We start from the raw sequence: 22,252 nt of genomic DNA, 5'->3' as shown, positions 1-22,252 counted from the left end.
CATTGGAAGTGCACAAACACCTAGTCCCTGAGTAGCAGTCTCTTGCTTTGACTTGCCATCTTTTTATTCCGTTCACGCCTGGGGAGTGTGAAGAGTTTCCAGACTCCGGGTTTTTTGGTACCTACAGACCAGCTTGCTTTTTAATTGCGTACAGCCCATATGCTCCCTTTTGCTCCCAGGACCAACAGAACAAGACTTGCAGTTTCATTTGAATCAGGAGGTAGGATTGTTGAATCCAAGATCTTTCTTCCCTGTTGTCCTTTGATTGTCCCACCTGAGTGTTTGGCTTGCATGTTGTTAGTGTGTCTGTTGAACAAAAATTGCTGGTCTTGATGATCTGTAGAAGCTCTATGTGCTAAATGTAAACCTCTGTTTTTACTTACTGCGTGCACAGCGCTTTGTTGAAGAAGTGGACCCAGATGACTGGTACAGCCTTGTGAAGGCGGGACTCAAGTAAGTAATTCTGAGATGCACCAAAGCTGCTGTAGGAGGTACAATTTTGTTCACTTGGCCTTGTCCTGCATTATGCTGGAAACACCCTGTCTCCTCTGAATTCAGTCAGGTTTGACGATGCTCCGTGTTTCTCAGGATGTGCTTTATGTCACATCCACTGGCTTCATTGGAGCCTGAACCTGCGCAACTGCAGGCAGATTTGGATTTTGTGCTCCAGTTAGCATAACTAACATAACTAATTAGATAGCTGAACTAGCTTCTTTTTGACCGGCATAAAGAATTTGTGCTCATAAATTCTTGTCTTTTTATTTAAGGTATTTCTTAAATACAATTCACATGAAAACAGAATCAGATCTTTCACCTTTAAATGTAAACCATTTAAATAAAAGAAATGAAAAATAGTTTAGGATTATCTTGGCTTCTGTGGAGATAGAAGTGTTAATCTGAAGGGTTGCTGTCTGAAGGGTTAGTAGGCAAAATCCTAATCCCTTATTAAGTTCAGTGCAGCTACAAGTGTGACTGTGTGTTGATTCCCTTTTCTATAATTAAGATACTAGTATAGCTTAAAAAAAAAGGATCAAAACAGCTCAGGGAAAGAGGTGGATGTGTTTCAATTTCTTTAATTTGTTTTGATTTTACTAAATTTTCTTTCTTTGCAAAGTTCTCATGTCTTAAAGAGATTTTTTTTCAAGCAGCTTTCCTTCTGGTTGGGGTCTGACTTTTCTGTGATCCTTGCTTTTAAAGGTACCGCTACAGAGATGAAGCATTTTTGAAACTCCTGAACATTGCTATTCAGTTATTATACAAGAAAGAATCCTCACTTAGTCAGAGATTAGTCAAACTCCCCAAACTTCACATGATGGTCACGCAGCACTCTCTATTTTTGTCAGCCATACTGAGGTCAAGAGAAGAAGATGGCACAAACATCCAGACAAGAGGTATTTTTTTATCTTCTTCTTCCCTTTAACTATATTTAGTAATCTTGTCTTTCTCGCATTATATTCTATCCATCCAGTAACTTATCCACCTACACGTACTTGCAGAGCTATTAAACAATTCCAGAATATTAGCATTTAGTGTTAAATTCTACCTCTACTTGGATCCAAATGTTGCATTCATTTTATGGCTGCCAGTTTTAAACACTTATTGTTTTCTAAAACTACTGTTTGTTTGTTTGTTTTTTAACTGTTGAAATCTTGATTCTTTTGGTTTCTGTGAGGCTGTTAGTGTAAGATCACCAAAATGTATATAGGTTCTGTTAGAAACGTGCGTGATGCTTAAACCTATTTTAAAATAGGTTGATACAGAATATTTTAAGTTGATTTTGCAAGTTGTATCAAAAATGCTGCTTTAATCAATGTGTATTTGATATTGCCACCTTTCACGAGGAATATCCTTCCATGAGTAATATAAATTGGGTGCTAGTTCATGTGTAGGATTGGCTTTGTTTCTTTGTCTCTGCCAACTGAAATACTACCTGACCTTGAACTAATCATTTCATCTACATACACCTCAGCTTTTTCCCACTGTACAGAGCCTTGAGATTCAGTGATTGAAGGAGCCGTATAAGAAAAGGGGAGGAAATTCTCAGGGCAGTATCTTGATAATGAATTTTGTGTATATTGGTGAGCATCATGTAAACAAACTGAAGTTTTAAATCACCTGAAAAGAGCAAAAATCTCTTGTGAAGTCACAAATGTAGTAAAATTAAAAATAAGTAACAGATTTTGCTGCATGCTGTATGTGTTTTACCTTTTGAATGTATTTCTGTAGAGCAGCAAGATGGATTCTTTGAGGCTAACTTCACTAATTCAGAAATGTGGTGTCAAGAGTGCATTCATTCAGGCTGTTGTCTTTATGATCTGTTTTGTTTTGACATACATTTTATATTCCTGTAGATAGTCGGGGGAAAAGCCCATGCCTTTTCAGATACTGGGAGTAAAGAAATCTGAATTCAGGTCTTGAATCTGCCACAGATACCCTGTTTGCCTTTGATCACTTGTTTGATCTGTTTCTCAACTAGTTATAAAATAAAGGTGGATATTTTTGTACACCCCAGGACAGAGCTTGCTGTACCTTGCTAACTAATTGCATTCTGCAGTGATGACCCCTGCTTAAATGCACAGCATAAAGGCATTTTGATAAATTACTGCAGCTGGAGTGTGAATTTAAAAGTTCTTGCTGTAACTTCTTGAGTAGCTTGGGGAGGTTGCTGGGATGTCTGCCTTTACTCTGTGCAACTCCTGAGCTAATTTAAGATGCCTTCCTGGGAAAGGAGGGAGCTGCGGTATGGTAGGATAGGGTATAGCACTTCTTTTTAACCAGAGAGCAAATGTGTACACATGGAAAGATTCTGCAGGGTAGTATGCCACATTGTGGACCTCACCTCACAATAACATTTGTGTGTCCAGCTTGGAAATACTGTTTTAACTTCTTCAAAAAAGTTGTTCCACTTGAATTAAATGCATCGTAATCATCCTTTAGTGTGGTCAGGGAAATGGGTTTTGGTATTTATAGAGATAGATCTTGATCTAAAATGTAGAGTACGGTGTGCGCATCTGTTTAGAGAGGGTATGTGCGTGTGGGTATTTATATACGCACTAACTGAGAAAGCAACAAAGCTAAAGCTGTGTCTTTATTTCAGAGGCCTTGGTGGATATACTGCTGACAGTTGTGAAACTCAGCCCTTCGCTCTGTGAGAGCAGTCACCTTGCTGTGTTGCTGGGTGCCTACGGGGCTACACTGAGTGCTGTAGGTAAGTGTGTTAGCCTGGGAAAGGTACTTCCTACTAGATCTGGTTTTCATCTTCACAGGTGGCTGACTTTGGGTTTCTTATTCGTTCTTAGATCAGAAGATACTGCTACTGCTTCAGTTATATGAGAAGAATAATCAAAGTCTTATAAATTCCAGGTATGCTGACCACCTTCCTTTGTTCGACTAACTACACACAAATAAGCAGTCTCACAACTGGCATTTTTCCAGGGTCTTATTTTTTAACTGACATGAACAGTGAGCAAGGTCAAACCTAGAGATGAATGTTGCTTTCCTATGTATTTCCTATTCTTAACCTAATTCCTGTGCGTTGCCCAAACTTTTGGGTGTCTGTGGCTTGGGTGAGGGATTGTCTCATTTCAGTAGTGCCTGACTCTCCATAGTAAGAACCCACTACAGGGATTTCATCACAGGTGAAGGCCTAAGCACACCTTGCTAGTGTAGGACTCCTTCCCCTTCCCTGTTCCCTTGGGATACAGGATTCGCCACTCAGCACAGCACTTGCCCTTTTTGATGATCTTGACCCTCTATGCATGATATTTGGCTCTGGTGCTTTGCTGTAGAGGAGAGGAATATGCCAGTGGTGGAGTGACGTATAACCTCTTGCATTAACACGTGTATTGTTATTTTGGGGTACTAACATGGTATCAATGCCTTCCTTGTCTTTCATCAGTCTGGACTGTACCTGTCCTTATAGCGCAACCTTGCAATACGTTTACAGGCTTCATAAGAGAGCGCCATGTATTGTATAAAATAATCAGTTTCTTTTCAGGCCCTGTGCCCAAGCAGTCCACAGGGAAGTCTGTTGCTAACAGTTAGTTCTTACATACACTGATGTTTTGGTCTGCCTTGCTTAAATGCACTTTTCTGTCTTTGAGCTATTGACATAAATATTAACGGAAATGCAAGAGTACTGGCTCAGGCAGTTGGAGCAGGACTGGACGCTGAATTAAGAACTTCCCTTAGTTTTGTCTGAGAATATAGACAATCCTTGCAGCCTGTGAAGAGGGACAGGAAATGAAGGTTCTTGTTAGCAGGGAATTGAAGTGGCTTCCAGAAGCCAGGGCTCTGGCACTAGCTGCATCCTGCATAAATGTGAGGAGGAGACTAATTTCGGAGATAGTTAGGTCCCAGCCTTTTAAAAGGAGAAACAATTTCATACTGTACCCTGAAGTGTACTGGTAGCTAGACACTTGGTTAGATTTGATCCCAGCACTGAAGAGTTTGAGTGAATATAGAGAACATTCATGAAGAGTGCTGTACATGCAACCCAGCAGAGCCCAGCTTGTGTTACAAATGGCAGCCTTCAGGTTCTGGGTGATAAGAAGCCTAACACCATTCCTCCCGCTGCCTCACTGATAGTGAGGCATGCTGCTGGCAGTACCCACATAATAAATGACAATACCAATAACACTTTAAGCACAATAGCAAAGTAAGTGGGGTCTAAGGAGCAAGTCGGAGGAGGAGAGTAAGGATTTATGTTTTACTGAACCACTGTGATGCTGGTTTGAAATATCAATTGCATTTGAGACAACCTTGTCTGACCAGGTCTTGATTGTGTCTCTTCATGCAGCTGCTATCATACTTACCTGCCTTTATAGCCTAAATAAAAACGCATTTTTTCTGAGAAGGTAGGTTCTGACTTGGATTAACAGGGTAGGAAATAGTTAATGAGACACCTTCAGACTGAATTTGAAAAGCTTTTGGAGAGATGAAAAAGGTGTTGCCAGGGAAACGAGTTCTAGTTTCAAGTTCCCACAGGATAATAAATACAAGTGAAGGGAAAATTTAAATACTAATTTATATCCTCTGTAATTGCTTTTCGCTCAGTGCTAGCAGTCTGTTGACTAACGCCTTTACTTTTAACAATGTTTAAGAATCCTGCTATGGGGTCCAGCCGCTGTGGAGCATCACAAGACTTGTAAGAGTCTAGGGAAGTCACTATGGCAGCAGCCAAGCATGGAGGAGATTCTGTGTCTGCTAGATCGAGAAAAGATGATGAAGACAATTCTGTCTTTTCCTCAGCATCGCCGTCTTCTGTCATCACAGGTGCTTTGGTTCAGACTGCTGAATTATTGTTCTTCTGATGTAGAAAAAGAGCCTTTCACTTTAATAATTTCTTTCTTGCATTCTTGTAATATATTGCAATTTGTTTACATCAGGAGAGTAATTTAAATTCATAGGAGGGCTGGAATTAATTATTTAGGAGCACTTTTCAAATGAATTGCAATATATGGACCACATCTTGTCGGCAGGTGTGATTGTGCAGCACTGCAAAGATTGCCATGTATAAGTGAGACCAGAATTTGACTTTTAAACAGTTGTTAAATTTGACTGTCCAAGGATCCACTGACAATGGGCTCTTCGGTCTTTCATACAGTTTGCTAACATGTTTCTATACCTGTTTGTGCTAGTCAGGGGAAATAGTTTTGGAACCCTGATGGTGAAAGCCAGATTTAAACACAAGCATGTCTCACCCGATGTTGCATTATCTTTTGCAATGTTTAGTATGGGCTGCTTTATAATGGGATGAGGTGGTTGGGGAAGTTTGAAACCAAGCTGGAAGTTGGTGTTCCTCCTTACAAATACTGGTTTGGATTTGGTTTCAGGAAGTACAAGAGTCACTATATAGAGATGAAAGTGTCAAGAGTCTTGATGACTTCTATGATCCTTGTTTTCTACTTCAGCTCTTTAGTGAACTGACCAGACCAGGTAAAGTGAATGTTTCTCTTCGATATTTAGTGTCATTTTACTTTGCTGCGGGAGCTGCATGGCTCCATCTGTAGCTCTGTTATTCTCAGTATAAGAGTTAATACTACAAAGAAATTTGTGCCTGGCGTTGGAGAGAAGAAACATAGATCATTTAATGACCAACTGCATTGCGTTGTAATTTTGAGAATGACTTAAAAATAATAAGACATAATTGGCATTAAAGTTTGTTGGTTTTTTTAAAAGCACTTTTCCAAATAATGCAATATATCTAGTGAGATTTGGCTACTCAGAAATAGAGCAACGTAGCAGCAGACGGGCATTCCTGCCAAGCTGCTCTTGTCCAGATGACTAGGTGCTCCCTCATAGCTCTTTTAAATGTAGTGAGTTAACCCTATGTAGAGGGACCGATCTGCTTAAGATGAGGAGAGGTTTTTAAACTGGAACTGGAAACAGTTTGGAAGAGACAAAAGGTAGACGAAGATTTATGTTCTCTGATCTGTCAAACAACGTTCTGTATATCACAAAAAACAGCACAATGTAATTATAAAATAGCATAATAGGGATCAGTAGAGAATATTCCCCACTGGAAGGTTGTATTTTTTCTGGTGAATGCGTAGAGCTGTATTCTGCTTCAGCTATGGTGTCACAGCAATGCGATGAGCAAAACAGGCATGGGAGGGATGGTACCTTCTGCTGCTGCACACAGTGCCCCACCTGCAGCTGATAGGACTGCTCTGATCTGGGGCTGCTTTGTGGCTGAGTTTTTGGGAGCAGTAACCTACTCCTTTCAGCTATGCTCTCAGTGGGAGCTGGGCAGAGGTAGGGCAGGTTGGAGAATGTGCCCTGCAATGTTGGAGGAGTTCTCTGGGCATAAACTAGAAGCCACCATTGCTGGGGAAGGGTGGAGTTGTTCCCGACCAGAGTGAATCTCTGCAGGGGTATTGATTTCTGTGAGGGACACCGTGACTGAACTGACTGGAGACCTGGCCTGTTACAGGCTGTGGTTATAGCATAGGGAAACTTCAGCCAACTCATTTTCCATCAGGCAGAGATGTGTGGGACCATTGTATGTCATGAATAGGGCTGTGCTCAGAATTGTGGAGAGTTTGGTGAGATGGTGCTTGAAAACTAGTTGTTTAGCCTGACTTTTCTTGTTTGACATGACCCTGCTTCGTATATGCATGTCCCTGCTGTACTTCACAGGCACACTGTCTGTTTAGAGAGCCCTTAAAGATCAAAGTGAGACAAGTATCATAGGGAATTTCCCAACCAGCTCCCTCCCTATGTTGATTATGGTTAACCACAGTGTAGTTACAGCTGGATTTGGCTTTCCACAACAATAATATCAGAACCAATTTGCAGGCTGATAACTGCTTTCATTGAAATCATACTTACAGTCCTTCTTTGTTCACCTATACCCTTATAGTACAGTACCTGTTTTGTGTGTTCTTAGCCTATACTTAGCTATAGTTGTAAACTGCTCTGTATAATTTTGACAGCAGTAAAAAACCCTGTCTTTTAGTCTACTGGGGAAAAAAAGGTACCAGAACTGTTTGGCGTTTTGCAGGAGGAGGGATCTTGGACGATCCAGTTAATGCTGGGTCTTTGAGATCTTTATTGATGAAGAGCATGGACAGCCAGTGTCTTTCGAACCTGGGTGTAATAGTTGGAAAAAGCGCTGCTGTCATGCGCTTGTCACCATCACCCACCACCTGGCCACTGCATTAACTGGTGGGAGGGATTTGGTGGCTGTTGGTCAGCCTCAGCAGCACCGCAGCCAGCCAGCGAGGACGACCACTTGTGTGGGAAGCAGTGGGGTTGAGGGAGCTCTTGCACATTGTGTTCTTGCAGAGCTGTGGAAGTAGTGGCTATCACGACATAGGCCGACTCTAAAACTGGAGAGGGGAAAAATAGTTCCCTTAACTGCTCCACACTGAGTTGAGAGTCTGTGTCCTAAGAGGGGCATTTTTAAAGGGCTCAAGTGATTTATGAGTTCAAGTCCCATGGTGCTCCTAAACCATGTCAGCTGCTCTTGGAATTCCCAATTCCACTTTACTTATTCGCTCTTTGTACTGGCTGCACAGTGCCCTGTGCACAGATGTTACATAACTGCTGAATTTATAAACATAGACTTACTGCACAGTGTTTAATGCTCACTGAGTAAAAAGTAAGTCTGGAGTTGGGCAGATAGCAAGTTCTGTCTAACTTTAGCTCTGATAAGCATCTTGTGGAAAGCTTTTCCATCATGGTTCTCAAGGTACTTTAAACAAACTGTATGTCAGACATAGAGTTAACTTTTTTTTTTAATAATAGCTTGTTATTTTATGTTAGTTGTTGAACACACTCTCCAAGGTCAGCTGGATGGAAAATATTTCCACTGCATGTTTTCAGTGAAAGTTTTCCAAATAAATCTTTCTGTGGCCAGCATGAACTTTACTGCTGAAGTGAGGACCTTGGATTTCACTATGTGGTACCACCCCATAAAATTATCCACTTTGTCTGTCATTGGTGTACGTTAGTAATTCTCAAGAACTGAGGTCTGAAGGAGAGCCGTGTGGTGGCTTGCTATGAAAGGGCATACACACATTTGATCCTGTACTGAAGAGGGGTGGTTGTATAGGCCAGGGCTATGTGTGAGGTGTCCGTAAGTGATGGAGAATCCTCTGCAGGCAGACGAGTTTTAGATCATCTTTGCCTGTTCACTTGGGATTCAGCTGAAAGCATCCATTTCCCAGGGCTTACCTTGCATCTCGCCTGAAGAGTGGGAAGTGCAGAGTTGCTTTGCCACAGGCAGAAGATAGCAGAAGGCATAGATGAGGTGTCTCTCTGGGCTCTGTTTCTCTTTCCCCTGCCCTGTTGTTGCTACTCCTCTCACCATTTTTACTTTGGCAGTCAGGTGGTGGCCTTGCCCAGTGCCTGGAAGCAGAGGGGAGTAGAGCTGTATCTGTATGAGCTCTGGTGATGTGAAAGGTATCCCATGATAACAAACGAGGGATCTTTTCGCTCACTAGGAGAATGACTGAGGCGTTTTGTATTACGCCAGTTAAACTCGATGTGCTTTGGTCAGCAGTGGTGTAGGGAAGTGTACGGTAATTGCTAGTATTAAAATAACTTGTAAAACCACTCACTGAAAAGATCTGTTACTGTAATTCAGTGATGCCTTTGCATTGGTCACGTAGCAGTGGGTTTGTTGGGAGGCAGTGCTGGGAGGTGGAGACCCTGCCATTGCCTGGCCCGTAACTAGCAGAGCTGGTTATGAAACTGCCAGGCACGAAATTGAAGTAGGAGTTCTGGCAGTTGAGGAAAAGATGAGAGAAACAGCCCAGCTGCTGGTGCAGTGACATAAATAATCTTGATTTTTTCATAAATATATATATAAAATATATATACGTATTTTAGTTGTGTGTGGGTGGTGGTGGGGGAGGAAATCTGTGGACCAAATATAGGTACTTGTCAGTAAGACTACTGCCTCTCCTTAAATAGGAATATTTGTTTCTCAGAAACTTCCTCTTGACCTTCAGTGTGAATTACAAGAAAATATGTGAATATGGTTGCTAAACTTAGAACTGCAATACATTTGCACTTTAGCTTGTAAAATACAACTGAGGTGCCATTGTATTCTACTACTGGTGAATGGAATAGAAATAGCACAGGAGAGATCCTGGAGGTTTTACATCAAGTCATTTCTAGCCATCTGTGGGTAGAAGTGGCACAAGCTTTTCAAAACACACAGCCCTTAAATGAGAAACTCTAAATCCTGATGGCCAAACGCTATGGAAGATAAATGTTAGATTCAAGGGTGTTACTGTTACCTTGAACACACAGCCACACCTGTTTGGCGGGTTACTGTTCATTGCTGGATTTTGCTTGTCCCAGAAGGGCATAGGGGTACAGTTTAGTACTTTGCTTGGAACATACCTTACCAGCAGAATCGCTCACGCCTGCATGGTAACAACTGGTGTGGCTAATGGCTTATTTATGTATTATTCTCCTGTTTGTTCTGTTACAGAAGCTCTTCAGTGCAGATAGGCTTTTCATTGGCTATGCTGATCTTTCTTTCAGGCACAGACTCATCAAGTGCCCAGAAAATGTTTTGAGGAGGAGAATTTTACCTCCTGTTCTCCTTTGTACTTAACTTTCCTGAAACAGTGAGATATGTGATGTCTTTACAGAATTTACTCCTAACTTTGCATGGTCTACCAGGCAGAATTGTCTCTGTCTCACGTAAATGAGACTAACCACGTTAATTTCAGATCAGATAAAGAATTCCTGTTCAGAGTGATTTGCAGAATGCCTTTGTTAGCTGAAGGAGCCTTCAGCATGCAGTGAAGTAATAGTTTGTAGGGGTAGATCTAGAAATTGGTGTTTATGAATAGAAGTTTTGTTAAGGATTATAGCGCTGTTATATACTCTATGACATGTCAATATAATGCACTGGGTGTTTTTCTTTCGTTTTTTTCCTTCTTCCCACACAGAGTGTGTAGTGGCATGTCACAAGTTTGTCGAAGTCAATGCCCTGGGTCTAACAGTAGCTGCCCTTAGCAGCTATGATTCCAACATGAGAGCAGCCGCGTATTTTGTCCTGGCTTCCTTTCGTTCTCATCTGGAAGGAGCTCGCTTTCGAGAGAAGAGCCAGGTAAGACTAAGCTCAGTTGGTAGTTTGCCAGGTTAGACATTTTAGGTCATGGATGCTTATGGGAGAGTCGCTGCTGTACTCATCCATCTACATGCACATGGTGAGAGAGCTAAAAGAAGCTTTTTATCCTCTATTCCATTGTTTCTCTTCTATCGCTTTGTGTTTCCTCCTGTTATAATCAATGGGCAGAAAAAGGGGCGGAAAATGTGTTTTAGAAATTCTTAGGAATTTTATTTGTAGGAATGGAAATCCTGATGGGATTGGTATTTGATTTATGGCTTATGAAACATCCTAAAAGCTTATTTATGTATTCACATTTTCCTGTTGTATTTGTTTGGGTTATGGTTCAAGCTTTTCTCCCTGGGTTCTTGTGCTGCAGTTGCTGTATCTCTTGGATGCTGTGCAAAATGGAATCAGGCAGCCGAACCTCAGATTTACCTTCTCTTTGACCCTCTATATTGCTCGTGTGGCACAGCAGATTCTGAAGCCAGGTATTGTAACCTGCTGTGCGTGTTGAACTCCTGGGGTGAGTCACTGTGCGTGGAGTAATGTCCTTGACGGTACTGGAAGATGAGGTAGCTGTGACACTGGTAGGAGCCATGAAGTATGCTTTCCGGTGTTTCAGAGAAAAACTTTCAATGCTTGTGTAGACTGCCTTGCTGGAGAAGTGGGAAGTGCCATTTCGATTTGTGTACAAAACCAGTCTGATCCATCAGGGATGAAGCCACTACCTCCTCGTAATTTTGGGGTGGAAGTGGGCAGAGGACTAGATGAGTGAAACTAGATGAGTGCGTGGGTCCTGTTCAGCATATCGGAGGAGGTTGGCCCGAGCGTTCTTTTGTCCTTAGACACTGAATCAACATAAGTCACTGTTGCAAAGGACAATCATAGCATCGGGGAGTAGTTCGGTTTGTAAGGATCCTAGTGAGGTCTCTAAACCCTCTGCCCAAAGCAGGGCCAGCTACGAGGGCAGACCACTTTGCGCAGGGCTTTATCCTAGAAAACCTCCAGACCTCTAGACGGATCCTAGAAAGCCTTCAAGGGTAGAGACTGTATAGTCCCTCTGGGCAACTTCTTCCACCGCTCATGGGGGACATGTCTGGTCTGTAGGTTAAAAATTATGATTGCCTAATGTGAAGTGTTAGGCTTGAAATGTGGAGAGATTTGCCTCTCACTTTGCCACAGGTTCCTGTTTTGTCAATGAAGTAACGTTGGATTTGCTGAAATCAGAGCCATGTTGAATGTTTATCTTCTCACCTGCTTTGTGCACACTCTGAATGAGCTTTTCATTTTGGGGAAGAGAAGAGGTGGGATGGCCAACAATATAATCAGCCTTAGAGCAGAAGGCCTCCTCACTGTAGTTATTGTACTTCTGACAGCTAGCTGAAACACAGGAAAATATAATTTCCATTTATTTTTCTGCATGGTTGTGTATTGTGAATGTTGTCTTCCTCCACAATAACCGTTGTTTCTCTTCACAGAGGAGCACATGTATATAAAGGTAAACAGATTCCTTCTGTCACACCAGTATTTGGACCTGAGGAAAGTACCAGGGTTTTTCCAGCTTTTCTACAGTTTTGATTTCGAGGTAATGTAAGAATCCCATCTTAGGTGTCTACTAGTTCTTCAGAAAATAATAGAAAAAAGCCATCAAAATGCAATGAAATCTTATTCTTCCATAGGTAAATAATTAGAGGCATCTTTGTTTTCTTTTATATTGGAAGTATTATTTCTGGGTTTCTTTGTTGTTTTTTTAATAGTAACACATAATGGAATCATGAGTTGTGCTGTGCATGCTCTGTAAGCACAACAAACAGAATGTTCTGCCCTAGCTAGCTTACACTCGTATTTGAGTTTAGATTATTAACGTTGAGTTCAACTGAGGTATTTTAGAAACAGCAACTTTTAAAGTCCATTATCACTGCCTATTTGGGCTGTGGAGTAACTATTCCTGATGGATGTTATTGATTAAATTTGATAGGGATGAAAATTGAGAAGTCCAGAAAAAGCTGTTAAGTACTGTGCTGGCACTCCCAGGGAACCAGGTTTTTTGTGCTCTTATGAGCAGGCGTTATTTTGAAATGTCTGATCATGGTATTTTTCTTATGGCTTCTAGTACAAAACAGAACGTGAGTGGATTCTCAGATTTCTTGGAGAAGGGCTACGTGATAAACATTGCTACGAGCTTTATGACTACCAGAGGATTTTCCAGGTCATTCTTTCCTTTTTCAACAGTCCTTTGTGTGATGAGGGCTCCCAGGTAAGGATTCAGAAAAAAAAAGCCAAACACCATAAAAAAAACCCCAAACCACAAAAGTTTGCATGGTTTGGAGATCTTAAACAAATACAAAGCAGAAAAGAGCAGTTGACTCTTCCCTTGCCCTCTTGAAAATCTGTTCCTTGTTGATTTTGTGTATGTATGGAGGGGGAAATAATTGCTTATGTCTAAACCACAGTCACATCCTTGTCCCCTGAAATTGGAACAGGTCTCTGCCATCATGGAACCTCACTGAGTTTCATCAACTGGTGGTCTGGCTCTAGTCATATTTCTACTGCTTTGTGGAAAATATCGCAGATACCGCAATTTTGCTCATACGGTCAGGGTCTTTGCTTTTTTAGGTCTCCTTATTCCCTAACCAGCATGTTACCCATACAGTGCTTTAGCAGGAAGAAAACTCACATGCCAGAAGCTCTCATGTTCATAAGCATCCACCCTGAGAAATCCAGTCTGTTAAAAGTATCTCAGTTAGGTATCAAAATCTTGGACAAAAAGAGAAAATTGTCCTGCTACCTTAAGACTTCCTTTTAAGAGTATCATCTGTGTGTATGAAGCCTTGAAAAGAGAATGTCTTTTCTTCCCTGGGGTTGCTAAGAACATGTGGTGTTTGGTAATACATTTTAACTTCAAGTTGATCAGATCCCAGATCCCAGTCAGACTGCTAATTATATCCTTCTCAAAGATTGATAATAATTAGATCCTGACTATATTGTAATTTTATAAAAGAACAAATTATATTTTCTGTTTCAGAGTCGTATTCTGGAGATACTACAAAATGCTGCCCAAGTCACCAGAGCTGCCTATGAGCTGATACAAGATCACAGCCTCTTAACCTGGATACTGCACATCTTAGAGAAAAGGTAACTAGGGAAATACTACTGAAATGAGAAAACTTTACTGTCCACAGTAGAATAATTATGCAACTGTACGAGTATGAAAACAAGGGTGACAGATACGGAGGTGACCTGTCAGCAGTTGTGACATTTGGCACCTAGGGCCACACTGGCAGAACTTGATGAACTCTGAAGCGTTCCCTTGTATTTCTAAAAACAAAATCAAGATGCTTTTGGGTTGTAGTAGGAGGGATGATGGTAGGGGGGCTTCATGTTTTTGATAACGCTTTATTGAAAAACTTAGAAAACAAAATGGCACCTTATTTTAGCATATGTGACTCTTTCATTTCAAATACCCACAAGTCACATCCTGTCATAGGACCTCCTACACAGTAATTGGCACAATAATTAATTTGAACTGTCTATAATATTTCTCCTCCCACTCCTTCCTCCTCCCCTTGCCTCTCCCTCACATACATGCACACGTGTGCACACACACACACACACGTGTGCGCGCATGCACACACACAAAATCTCTTTTGCATAGGTTCCCCTGGCAGGTTCAAGCAAGGTTTCAGGATCATCTATAGTGCAATTGGCCTGAACAGGTTCTCAGTAATGCTCCCCTGTTGTACACCTCTCTTTGGTACAATTTGGTACATTTGGAAGTGAAAAAGCCTGGATTTGGCCTCTGGCATCAAATACTTATTTTGTGATTGTACTTTTGAGAAGTATTCTTCTGCATCCTCTGTACAAAAATGAGATTGCTCCCTCCCCCTCCCGCCCCTGCCCTTAGAATAACAAAGTAAATATGGCTCCTGATATTGTGCTGTAAGCATTGCCGTTATTAGTTGAAGTCTTAGGAACGTAAGGAACCAAACTGTCTTGAACAGTAACAGCTCTAAAGAAATGGTGGCAATGGTTGTAATGTAATGGAATACTTGGCAGAGCTGTGTAAAGAAAGATGCAAGTCGGAAATCAGTAGATGCATGCAGGGGCCATGATCACAGAATCATAGAATCATAGAATAGTTTGGGTTGGAAGGCACCTTTAAAGGTCATCTAGTCCAACCCCCCTGCCGTGGGCAGGGACATCTTCAACTAGATCAGGTTGCTCGGAGCCCTGTCCAGCCTGACCTTGAATGTTTCCAGGGATGGGGCATCTACCACCTCTCTGGGCAACCTGTTCCAGTGTTTCACCACCCTTACTGTAAAAAATTTCTTCCTTATATCTAGTGTAAATCTACCATCTTTTAGTTTAAAACCATTGCCCCGGTCCTATCCTAACAGGCTCTGCTGAAAAGTTTGTCCTCATCTTTTTTATAAGCCCCCTTTAAGTACTGAAAGGCTGCAATAAGGTCTACCCAGAGTTTTTTCTTCTCCAGGCTGAACAACCCCAACTCTCTCAGCCTTTCTTCACAGGAGAGGCGTTCCATCCCCCTGATCATTTTCATGGCCCTCCTCTGGACCCGCTCCAACAGGTCCATGTCTTTCCTGTGCTGAGGGCTCCAGAGCTGGACGCAGCGCTCCGGGTGGGGTCTCACCAGAGCAGAGTAGAGGAGCAGAATCACCTCCCTCGACCTGCTGGCCAGGTTTCTTTTGATGCAGCCCAGGATACGGTTGGCCTTCTGGGCTGCGAGTGCACGTTGCCAGCTCATGCCCAGGTTTTCATCCACCAGTACCCCCAAGTCCTTCTCGGCAGGGCTGCTCTCAATCCCTTCATCCCCCAGCCTGTATTGATACCATTGATACCCTGACCCATGTGCAGGACCTTGCACTTGGCCTTGTTGAACCTTATGAGGTTCACACGGGCCCACTTCTCAAGCTTGTCCAGGTCCCTCTGGATGGCATCTGTCCCTCAGGCCTGTCAACTGCACCACTCAGCTTGGTATCATCTGCCAACTTGCTGAGGGTGCACTCGATCCCACTGTCTATGTTATTGATGAAGATATTAAACTGTACCAGTCCCAGTACAGACCCCTGTGGGACACCACTCATCACCAATCTCCATCTGCACATTGAGCTGTTGACCACTACCCTCTGGATGCGTCCATCCAACCAATTCCTCATCCACCGGACAGTCCACCCATCAAACCTGTCTCTCCAATTTAGAGAGAAGGATGTTGTGGGGGACCATGTCAAAGGCCTTACAGAAGTCCAGATAGACGACATCTGTAGCTCTTCCCTTGTCCACTGATGTAGTTACTCCACCATAGAAGGCCACTTGGTTGGTCAGGCAGGACTTGCCCTTGGTGAAGCCATGCTGGCTGTCTCGAATCACCTCCCTTTCCTCCATGTGCCTTAGCATAGCTTCCAGGAGGATCCGTTCCATCATCTTCCCAGGCACAGAGGTGAGGCTGACAGGTCGGTAGTTCCCAGGGTCCTCCTTTCTACCCTTTTTTAAAAATGGGTGCAATGTTTCCCTTTTCCCAGTCACCAGGGACTTCACCTGACTGCCATGACTTTTCAAATATCGTGGAGAGTGGCTTGGCAACTACATCAGCCAGTTCCCTCAGGACTCTGGAATGCATCTTGTCAGGTCCCATAGAGTTATGTATATTCAGGTTCCTCAGGTGGTCACAAACCTGATCTTCTTACAGTGGGAGGGACTTTGCTCCCCCAGTCCCCACCTTGCGGTCCATCCACTCGAGAGGTGTGGGAAGAGCTTGCCAGTGAAGACTGAGGCAAAAAAGTTGTTGAGTACCTCAGTCTTCTCCTCTGTTGTTACCAGTTTGCCAGTCTTCCTCATTGAGGGGGGTACGCTTTCTTTGACCTTCCTTTTCTGGCTGACAAGCCCTTCTTGCTATTCTTTGCATCCCTTGCCAAGTTCAGCTCCATCCGTGCCTTGGCCATCCTGACCAACTGGGCAGCATCCCTGTACTCTTCCCAGGACACCTGTCCCTGCTTCCTCCGCCTGAGCATTTCCTTCTTGCCCTTTAGTTTGACCAGCAGGTCTCGACTCATCCATGCTGGTCTCTTGCCTTCCTTTCCCGGTTTCTTACACCTGGAGATCAAGCGCTCTTGCGCTCTATGGAAGGCGTACACTGCGGTGTTTCCCCAGCTGCAGCGTGGCAAGAGGAGGGCAGTAACCAGGGCCTGCGTGCGGCTGGGGCTTCAGAGGGGTGCACTGTCGTGCCCTGATGGGGTCCTGGCTGAGAGGCACCTATTGCCGTTCACGGCTCCAAACGTGCACTAGAATATGGTCCCCTCTAGGTGATGGTCTGGTTCTTGGTTAGGATCTGCCTTCCAAATGGGTGTTTGCTTCTTTCTTTTGTTTTTCAGGTTTCTGGAAAACAAGCTGTTAAATAAAATTATTTCCTTACTCCATACTCTGTGGCTAACAAATTTAGGACGCAAGAGAGAAAGCAAGAATCAATCCCAGGAGAACAGGAAGTTTCTTCCAATTCAGCTTGTAAATGAATTTCTGTATGTTTTGATCACATTAATCAAACACATTCGGTAAGTCGTCCTTTTTTTTTAGTTTTTTAATCAATTTGCATGTCATCCTCTGTCCAGTTTGAAATTTATTAAGGCCAGAAGAATTTCGTGATCTCTGGTAGTTTAAGGCTTTTTTTCCCCTTCAGTTTGAATGTTGAGTAGTGAATCTTGATGAGATTTCTTTGACAGCAAGATTTAGCTGTTTAAATAAATTGGAATAAAATAACAACTGATGCACAATTACTGTCAAGTTCGACATCCTTAATTGTTGGCCATTTTTAAGCTGCTACGTTTTACTTTTTCCTGCTGGATTAGAGCCTGCAGTTAGCGGTGCTATTTGCTGCAAGGATCTTTCATATTCTCAGAAGCTTTAGATTCTTTCTGTGTCTGTGCCATGCCTGCAAACTGTACAAGGAGAAACCGTGCAGAGTTCTACACGACAACGTTAAGAAGGGGTCAGTCTCTTCTCTACAGATCTAGAGCGCTTAACCTGTCTAAGCACCGCAGTTGCAGCAGGGATAGTAGGAAGCAATTGGGTAACCAGTTCTGTTTGCGTTCATAATAGCACCTGCAGCTCTTCGTGCAGACACGTACTGCCACAGCCTGGAGAAGCTATGTTTATTTTTATTTCCTCAAAATTTTGAAAATTCATGCAAAATAAAAAAGTGTAGGTAAAGCTCTGGACCTCTGGCCGCTTGCTTGTGTGCCACCTGCTTTTGCTATTTACAGGCAGTGGGGCAAAGACTATGTTTCATGGTCTGTTCTGCCAAACAGTAATGGAGCGAAGCACTGGGGATTCAGTGGGAATGAAACTAATTATTACTGGCATCCTGAGAAACAAAAGTGTATGTCTAGAGAACTGCAGGAGAAAACTGTAGGAAGAGACTGTAAGGAGAAGAAACCTGTACTTATTTTATTTTATTAATTAGCATGCAGAAAAATACATGGCACTTTTGTTTTCTTTTCATAGGACTAATTTAGATCTAGCCAAGCTGACTCAGTTTTTCAGTACACTCAATTCTGTGCTGGAATATCGTGCTATAGTTGTTGAGGCCTTCAAAGAAATGAGCCGGTTCACTGTGAATGACAGCGTTCTCTCGAACAAAGAGATCCTGCTGCTGCTGCATAAGTGGAGCATCATCGAAAAAGACCTGCAACTGCAAGAGGATGTGCAGGCTCTTGCTCAGAAATACCAAATCAAAGAATTGCTTAGTAAGTACTAAAATATTTCAGAAAAGTAATACTGTTGAGGCCTTTATAAGCTAACCATACAAGTGAGGCAGACTTTATAGAAAGAAGTATTAATGACTTTTGTCAGACAATCTGATATAGTTTGGGGGACGAGGAACAGAAATGGAAAGCCATTTTTCACGTCTTTATTGTAGTGATTTCTAACTTTAACACAATTCTAGAAGCTTTTTAGAAATACAGTTTTAAAAAGGGAAGGAGCTTTAAAATGAAACTTAGTTGCAGATCTAGAGTCAAACTTTGAAAAATTGTATTCTTGAATGAAGTCGTAAAAAAACAGTGCTTGGAGGGTTTGTGCTCAAAGATTTGAACCATTCTGAGTGTGGACGGGGGATCTGAAAGTGAAATATGAGTAAAAACTAGCAGTAAAGCAAACGAAAATGAAATAGTTAATTTTTCTTATTGTCATCAGTGTTGGAAGAAAGCAAAAATACATTTGGACTTGTATGACTTCTCTCTTGTTATCTCTGTGAATAAAATGTAGAAGGAACTTTGTAGTGGGAGGTGTTAAATAACGCTGGTTTCCTGCAAATACGACAACTGCTCTTGGTGCACATAATAAAACTTCTATAGGTTTCTTAAGTGTTCTGTATCAGTTAAACTAATTTTTAAAGTATCACTCTATTTAAGAGATACTATAAAAGCTTTAGTTTTTCTAAAGTTTTTCATACCCTTTTAGTGTCTTTCTGAGGATTTTTAGAGAATTACAGTGACATCTGCAACTTACTATATATGAGGTTTTAAAAAATATCTGTTGCTCCAAGCCTCAGGAGCTTATAAAGCAGTCACGAAATGGGTCCTTCTCTGAAATTTTGTTTCTGAGGTTACATTTCAGGAGTTGTCCCCATCCCCCACAGCCCCCAGGAAAAAATGCTGAAATGCATTTGGTTGATTTTAAGCTGCAGAGTGCAACATAACTGAAGTTTCTGATGATTTTCTCACGGACTCCTTGAAAGCAAATTGCCATAAAATGCTCTGCACGGTATGGTGGTGGCAAAGTGCTGTTGCTGTTTGGGAGCTTTGCTGCTCCCGTGACACAGGCAGCATCTAACGGAGGGCAGCCCCACATTACAAAGTTCGGCTGCCTATCTTTTCCCTTGGGGTGTGAAAAATTCACATGCCCTTGCTTGACAGCGTCTCGCCAGCCAGACACTCGGCGAGGAGGCGGCCGTGCTGGAGGAAGGCAGACGTCGCCGCTTCAGCCTGCGCCGTTCAAAAGCGGTGTCGCTGTGCTGGAATCTCCTTCCTTAGGCAGGCGCGTGCCGTGCCCCCGCTAGCCCGGAGAGTAGCGGCTTGTGGGTTTTTCATGAGGTGGTGTAAATAATGTAGCCTTACTGGCAAAACGGCATCTCGTGGACCTCTGGAACACTGCCTTGGCTTCGCTGGGCTGTGGGCCAGGGCCTGGGTGGCATTATTGCTCACCTCAGTTAGGCGATCCAGTTCAGAAAAGCGTTTCAGCCTGTGAGTCACTGGGAGCTGCCTGTAGCCCATTTGCTCTGAATTGCATAGGCCTAATTAGGCTGCTAAATGAGGCTAGTACTTATCCTTTTAGCAACTGAAACAAGACATGATACCGTCTTTCTTGTACAATTTTGCACCAAGAAAACCCTTTGGAGTATCTGATGTTTGTTTTGGTGGTGTTTTTCTTCTTACAGAAAATACTAAAGAAAAGAACAAATCTCAAGCCTCATCTCATGCATATCATCACATTCGGAAAAAGAATGAGATAGAAAGAGAAGATGACACTGCTGCAGACCTGAAAGTCTCTGAGCTGGAGAAATGCAGAGATCATCTGAATTCCATATTTGCCCATTGGGAGCCTGTTTTCCCAGCGCTGCCTACCAAACATCGAGGGGAGCCCCTCAAATGTGCCAACCTTGTGGACGAAACAGTCAGTCTTACCTGTGCATCCACTTACGTAGTAACTAAATGGCTCGTAAAGTCCATGGTTGAGCACAGTCTCAATATGCAAAATGTTTCATTAACTCTGCGGTGGCTACAGAATTGCATCTTGCCACACCCAGTGGCAGTGCAGGAGGTGCTCAGGGATGAGACATTGAGAAACAACATCTTCAAGTTTTACACCCAGATCTGCGAGGCCAGTAGTGGGATGGCTGGGCTGTTTAAGGAGCTCTGTTTGTTCAGTTCAATCATGCTTCACCTCATGGATGCTCAGGGCCTGACCAACAACAGCTTTCATGAACTTGTGAAAACGTTGTGCCTGTCAGCAATGACGGAAGAGGATGCGAACAAGAAAGGTAATGTGTCTTTTCCTTTTCACTCATGTTACAAGGCGGTAATGGTAGAAAGTAGGTAGTTCCATGTTTTTTTTAATTCATCAAAACAGTTTGAAGTTTGCCTATGTCCGTTGGTGCTCATAACTTCACAAAGTAAAAGCTATGTCTTTGGTGGTAGGGCACAGGGGTTGGTAGCACAGAATAGGGTCACACTGCGCGGGTTTCTGATAGTACCACAGTCATACTCCCTCAAAGAAACTTTCTTTTCTAGGACTAAAATGAGTTCAGTGAGGAATAAAAAATAAAATTCCAAGGGGAAAAAGAGTCTGCAACAAATGCGTCCATGTGGGTATGGGTTCCGATCCATATGCTGTTCAATGTTATCATTTGATAGCAAAAGCCACAGGTCAGATTTCAAGCTTTTTTATTTAAAGAGGTCAGAAGGTTGTGCTAGCAAGAAACTGTTTTCTTTCCTTAGTGTGAGGAGGATCATTGGCTTTGCATGGCCAGAAACCCCACAAATTTTCCATGTAGGAAAAGAGTTAGGAAACTGTTTTAAAACATAGGTTTGGAGGTAAAATGGTTTGGTTTTGTATTACTGTGTGGATGTAGAAGAATATCTGTTCTGATTTTTCTCTAATTTTTCTTCCACAGCTGTTTGTGTATTCCTGACTTCTGTTTACATTGGGGACATATGGCTTGGAGCACAGGAGCCAGATATGTTAATAACCCATGTCAAATTGATCTGCAGTAATACAGATGATAAATTAAATGATGATGACTTGGAAACTCATAAACAAGGAGGAGAAACTATTATGTCTCTTTGCAAAACCCTTTACTTGGCTACACTGGGGCATTAATTCAGTGAACAGACACTTAATCTTTAATGTTATATGCTCTGCTATCATTGCTGCGAGCCATGAAACCCTCCTGAACTGTTCTCCGTACAAATCTAACTTGTTTTGTCATAAAGATCGATATTTTATTACTGTGTGCAAACTCAGAGGGAGAAAATTGTATTCATCATCTCTCAGCGGAACATTAAAGCTATAATTTCCCTTTTCTTGAACAATATGGGACACTGAATGTTATTTATATCATTTTTATTACAGGCATTTTTAACTTTATGAAGAACCAAAAAAGACTGATGAGTGCATTGCCTCTGGACTGTATTTCAGTCCCCATGTAGTTAAAATCCATCCTCTCTCCAATATAAGATGGGGAAAAAAGACTGCAGAACTTCACCACAATGTGGTGTAAGTGCAAGAACGAGTAGTTAGAGGTTTAGCCACGATGATTTACTGTTTCTTGAAGAACCCAGTTTCTCTCATGATATATGATACCAAAACCAGTGTGAATAGAAGACTGAACACTGGAATCATGATGGTCTGGGATTCTTCTTGTTTTTAAATTAAATGGCTTTTGAAAGCATTTATATTGGAGCTGGTCTGGTTTTATTCTCCTTTGTGGTTTTTTTTATTAATTAAAAAAAGCCCTGACCATCACGGCTGCTGGGACTTGCAACAAAGGCCCATCTTCTCTCCACTCTGAAAAGATGACAGATGGAACTAAAACCCAGATGACTTGCTGCTCATTGATTATACATGTTTTTATTGGAAATTCTCTGTGAAATCTGATAAATATTT

At 42.2% G+C, this 22,252-nt stretch overlaps 1 protein-coding gene across 4 annotated transcripts in view; it reads left to right on the top strand.

Annotated features, from left to right (window-relative positions):
• Window positions 1–22,037, top strand: part of URB1 (URB1 ribosome biogenesis factor) — a 59,207-nt gene extending 37,170 nt beyond the window's left edge. For 3 of the 4 annotated variants that reach the window (XM_075171614.1, XM_075171605.1, XM_075171595.1), the window contains 15 exons: window positions 395–453; window positions 1,198–1,391; window positions 3,098–3,208; window positions 3,300–3,363; window positions 5,103–5,274; window positions 5,835–5,937; window positions 10,413–10,573; window positions 10,953–11,064; window positions 12,055–12,161; window positions 12,690–12,833; window positions 13,602–13,711; window positions 16,966–17,142; window positions 18,092–18,333; window positions 20,025–20,627; window positions 21,261–22,037. In XM_075171614.1, coding sequence (XP_075027715.1) covers window positions 395–453; window positions 1,198–1,391; window positions 3,098–3,208; window positions 3,300–3,363; window positions 5,103–5,274; window positions 5,835–5,937; window positions 10,413–10,573; window positions 10,953–11,064; window positions 12,055–12,161; window positions 12,690–12,833; window positions 13,602–13,711; window positions 16,966–17,142; window positions 18,092–18,333; window positions 20,025–20,627; window positions 21,261–21,466 — 2,565 coding nt within the window. In that variant the 3' untranslated portion in view covers window positions 21,467–22,037. The remainder of the gene's footprint in view (window positions 1–394; window positions 454–1,197; window positions 1,392–3,097; window positions 3,209–3,299; window positions 3,364–5,102; window positions 5,275–5,834; window positions 5,938–10,412; window positions 10,574–10,952; window positions 11,065–12,054; window positions 12,162–12,689; window positions 12,834–13,601; window positions 13,712–16,965; window positions 17,143–18,091; window positions 18,334–20,024; window positions 20,628–21,260) is intronic. The other variant, XR_012676924.1, reaches the window with a different exon arrangement.
• The last annotated feature ends 215 nt before the right edge of the window (window positions 22,038–22,252 follow it).

This window comes from Calonectris borealis, chromosome 1 (genome assembly GCF_964195595.1).
Source record: "Calonectris borealis chromosome 1, bCalBor7.hap1.2, whole genome shotgun sequence".
NCBI classification, from domain to species: domain Eukaryota; kingdom Metazoa; phylum Chordata; class Aves; order Procellariiformes; family Procellariidae; genus Calonectris; species Calonectris borealis.
This window is presented reverse-complemented; position numbering and strand designations above follow the sequence as displayed.